This window comes from Sinocyclocheilus grahami, unplaced genomic scaffold, assembly GCF_001515645.1.
Source record: "Sinocyclocheilus grahami isolate Dianchi unplaced genomic scaffold, SAMN03320097.WGS_v1.1 scaffold829.1, whole genome shotgun sequence".
Lineage (NCBI taxonomy): Eukaryota > Metazoa > Chordata > Actinopteri > Cypriniformes > Cyprinidae > Sinocyclocheilus > Sinocyclocheilus grahami.
In genome coordinates, this window is record NW_015506008.1 from 109571 (window position 1) to 114456 (window position 4886).

Consider the following 4886-nt stretch of genomic DNA (forward strand, 5'->3'; position numbering starts at 1 on the left):
GCACACGAACAGTCTCACACACACAGGCAGGTAATTTAATTACTTCAGTCTTAGAAACCCTTGGGAACATGCTCCAAATGTTTTCTTGAGGGTTTTCTGGCTTTCTCTTCTCCCCTGTGATGGAGGAGTTGGCAGAACTCCAGTCAACCTTTCTGCTTTGGCCTCAATATGGGACGTCTGTTTTACCTACACACTCAAAAACCTTCACCTCATGTAGACACTCAGTACCTGCTCCTTAGATCTGTGTGATTAACTACTGTCTTTACGGAAGGAATAAAGTAGATTTAAATTACAGTCTAAGAATCTTGTGTCTCTGTAAGTCGTCTTATTTATGTTAAAGGGATAGTCCACCCAAAAATGAAAAGTCTGTCATCATTTACTCGCCTCGTGTCTTTCCAAAACCATACTGCTTTTCTTCTGTGGAATTCAAAAGAAGATAGTCTAAATAGTGTTTCAACTGTTTATTCATACAAAGTAAGTCAATGGGGTCCAAAACAACATTGAACCCCACTAATTTTTGTGTTTATTATAAGCGCTCGCTGCAGTTCTTTCTCATAGAATTCGAAAGATTATTAAAACTGTATAGTTTTAGTTATAGTTATCATCTTTGGTGTGAACTGCACTTTAACCATTTGTAGGTTGATTCCTAAAACAGTGCATGTACTTAACAGTGTGCACATTTTAAATGGGCATGATATAATACTGTTAGCTTTAGTGTGTTTAGTCCTTTCCCTCGTAGTGCACTACATCTCGTTGTTTTTGCACTACTCACACTAATCATACAAAATGGCATTCAGTAGTGCAGAAGTATGTGAAATGGGACGTACCCTGTCTCGCTTAACATTGCTCTGTTTGTTTGCTCAACCAATAGCGTGCATTTGGGGCGGGGATATCTGTTTGTCTGACCAATGACAGATTGGGAGTGTTTTGGAAACCTGTTTGAAAACAATCAATATTTTTGCAGTTCTTTTTCTGTTCAGAAATCTGTTTTCTAAATACATGTTATCGATCTTTCTGTGCACAATTTACATTTAATTTCTTCTTCTTTTCCTAATTCTTTCATCAAAATGTCAATCTTCCAGGGAAATGGCGTATTTCCTTCTGGTGGCGTATGTTGGACCTCTCCAATCATCTATTCTGCTTAAACCCCGCCCCTCACTTACAGTTGGCTGCAAGCTCGCATTGAGATATGCCTCCATCCAATTAACAAACGGTGGATGGAGCCATGTTCCTGATATACATTTTTTTTCTTTTTCGATAATCCGCTTTGTCACACTACTGATCAAAAAATATCACTCCCTCAGTTACATCGTAACTTTAGAAATGACTCTGGTAAACATACAGCAGAAACCTATGTTACATCACCCACATCAGCCTGTCGGTTAGTTGTGACGGATAGGGTACTAGTAGAGGAAATCGTAACCTCCCAGCAGGTCTTGACGCATCGTGTCTGTTCAGGCACTTTTTTATTCATTTTCACTGACAGCCAATGACTATCTGTTATTGATCCTTTTACAATGTGACTGAAACTCGACTAAGTGTGCGTGTGGGAGACATAATTACTTCTAAATCAGATCTCCTGGAACCTCATTCACACACTCACACAGTTTCTCTCTTGTGTGGCGGCTTATTTATTGAGTGATGCATTAACAGTTCATCCTCATGCATATTTCATAGAGAAGAACACACAGACACATACACAAAGGAACATAAATTGTTGCAACTGTCTAGATTGTAATTTTTAAAACAAGTCAAGCTCTTATTGTCATTGCACGAGTACAATGAAATTATTTTGGTCTTCCACTGTTAGTTGCGTAATATTTAAAATAAAGAAAGAAATGTAAATGTAATTAGAGAAATAAAGATGAAGATGAAAAGTATATAAAAAGAAACAAGCATAGAAGACTCCAAATTAAAAGTATGTAAATATAAATGTATGCAAAGATAGAAATATACAAATTTTTACATGTTACTAGCGTCACAAACGGAATTGCAAAAATACTAGTTGTTTTCAAACTTTCGAAACCACTCCCCCCTTTTTTCATTGGTCAGCCAAGCAATAGTCCTGCTCCTAACTCACTATGATATTGTGTCAGGCTACAAGTTTCTAATATAAAAATGCAAAATTCAGCTATAAACTGAAGTAAAACCAAATTAGAGGGAATCATGTATCTTATATGAAATAAATGTATAAATATTGATACACGTTAAGTCTGATTAAGTCAGAAATTTTGATGACACAAACCTTCTTTCTTTGTTTTTTTGTATTGTATCTCTCTAGTTTCTTTTTATGCATTAATTTTTCTGGTTAATAGGCTAATATCACATGGGCACACTATATTTGTTTTCAAAACATTATGATCACATTGTTAATGGAATTTCTAGAGTACAAATGAAGCACATTTTGCTACTTTCGCAAGATTGGGTTAAGATACGACACGCATTACATGCATATGGAATTGAATTACTGTGTACTATTTAATATTGCATCATTAATCTGTTGTTTCTCTCTCTCTCTTTTTTTTCTTCTTCCACCCTTTTGTGAATGCAGAAGTGGAACAGAGAGGTAGGTCCATTACTTTAATGTAATTTAAGTGTGTAATTCACTGTCAGGCTGTTACGGTGTTATTTGATACTAATGACAGATTGGCGATCAGTAGCTCTTAATGGTTTATATTAGGAATGTGGAGGAGAAACTTGATCTCAGACCAAGGCTGTACTCCCTGAATTAGACCTCTATTTCTCACTGTCTCCTGTCTCTTGATCTCTCTCATTGTATCTGGTGGCTTACCATGTATCAGATGAACAGTGAGGTGTTGCCGCTGTTTAAAACTTAAGCTGCCGATTGTGCTGACCACAAGACGTGGCAGTGGGAAACAGATGTCTTGCGATTTTAAAGGGATAGTTCACTCAAAAATGAAAATTCTGTCATTAATTACTCACCCTCATGTTGTTCCAAACACGTAAGACCTTCATTCATCTTTAGAACACAAATTAGGATATTTTTGATGAAATCTGAGAGCTTTCTGACCCTGCATAGAGAGCAACGCAACGTTCAAGGCCCAGAAAAGTAGTAAGGACATCGTTAAAATAGTCCATGTGACAGCAGTGGTTCACGCGTAATGTTATGAAGCTATAAGAATACTTTTTGTGTGCAATGAAAACAAACGTAACAACTTTATTGAACAATTTCTTCTCTTCCGTGTCAGTCTTCGACACGCGTTCACGAGAGTACCATGACGCATGGCCTTGAACGTTTCAGTTGCATTGCTGTCTATGCAGGGTCAGGAAGCTCTCGGATTTCATCAAAAATATCTTAATTTGTGTTCCTGAAGATGAACGTCTTACGTGTTTGGAATGACATGAGGGCGAGTAATTAATGACAGAATTTTCATTTTTGGGTGAACTATCCCTTTAAGCCAATCTTAAAAGGCCTGGGGTGAATCTAGACTGTCGGACCTTAACATAATAACTTTGCAAAGCTAGAGATGATGCATTAACAGTTATCACATTCATCAAATGGCGAGAACACTCAAATTAAGTGAATTGGTATTTTAAAATGGAGCATTTTATGTCAGGTCTCCTTGATTTGGAACAGAATGACATGCATATTACAAAGCACATTTTAAATTGACAATAACAGAAAAAACTGTAATTTTACTGTGTACTTAGGAGCCGCTCAAGGTTTTTTTCCAATACCTTTTTGCCTTGACACATTCACCGCTGGCTTCTTGATTGTAATGTTTGAAACTTTTTCTGTAAAGCTGCTTTGCAAACATATGCATTGTACAAATGAACACAAGTTGAATTGAATGCTTGAATATGAATTTAGAAAAAAAAATAGTAAGCTACCAAAACATTTGACAGTCACAAGTAATAAAAAAATAAAAAATAATTAAATGCAAATACACTTGAGTTTATCAAAGGTCAAGAGAAGTTCCTGGATTGGGACATATTGTGGGAAATTAATGCATCTAAAACAATAAAAGGAAACAGTCATTCAGTAATAGTTAAAATACCAGCCACACTTCCCATGAGGATGTCCCTCATTCTGGGAACGGAATGGTGGGAAAGGGCTGCTACTATGGCAGGCTTTCTGTGTGACTGTTTGTGTGCGACCGTGTAAGTGTATCTGCATGGTTTGCAGGAGTATCATTATAAATCAAAGAGAGTGAAAACATTAGACGTTCACACACACACACACACACACACACACACACACACACACACACACACACAGATCTACTTTGAAGAACTAAACTGGCAGAGTTGGAAAGCCCTGTCATTTTCACTCACTCGTACAAGTATTCAGGCCAGTGATAAAAGAGACCTTCAGGATTTTCCCCCTGACTTACATTTTCAGAGAATGTTATTGTATAGGTTATCAGAGTCCATTAGTCAGGTTGTTTTTCACTTTGTTTTATTCCTTCTTCACATTGATAGCTGTATTGTATTGCGATTTTAGTCAGCTTGCCAGCTGAATTAATCATTATCTACAGCGTAAACTAACAGTTATCATCTACTGACATCCCTATTAGAGCAGAGCAGGGCAGAGTCTATCTCTTTGCTTTTAACTGGGTCCAAATGGAGCATATTGTATGAGATTTGCTTAATAAATTGCGAATAGATTCTCACATGCTCTGTCAGTTTATTACAGAACAGCTCACACAGCAAGCAAATACTAAATACAGCTAATACACATTTCAGCTCTGAATATTTGCACGTTTCTGAAACCCACACACTGATTCGTAAAAAAATACAGACTTAAAAAAATACAGACATCATCTGCAGGTGTAAATATATGTACTGTAGGTGCTTGTTAATGACACCGCCTGCATGCAACATACTCCACATCAAAGCTTGATTTGTTAGCCACCTAAGCTAAT

General features: G+C 36.9%; 1 protein-coding gene across 1 annotated transcript in view; it reads left to right on the forward strand.

Moving 5' to 3' along the window:
• LOC107562597 (adhesion G protein-coupled receptor L3-like) overlaps positions 1-4886 on the forward strand; it is a 112742-nt gene that overhangs the window by 45108 nt on the left and 62748 nt on the right. The window contains exon 5 of the mRNA XM_016247262.1: positions 2552-2566. Coding sequence (XP_016102748.1) covers positions 2552-2566 — 15 coding nt within the window. The remainder of the gene's footprint in view (positions 1-2551; positions 2567-4886) is intronic.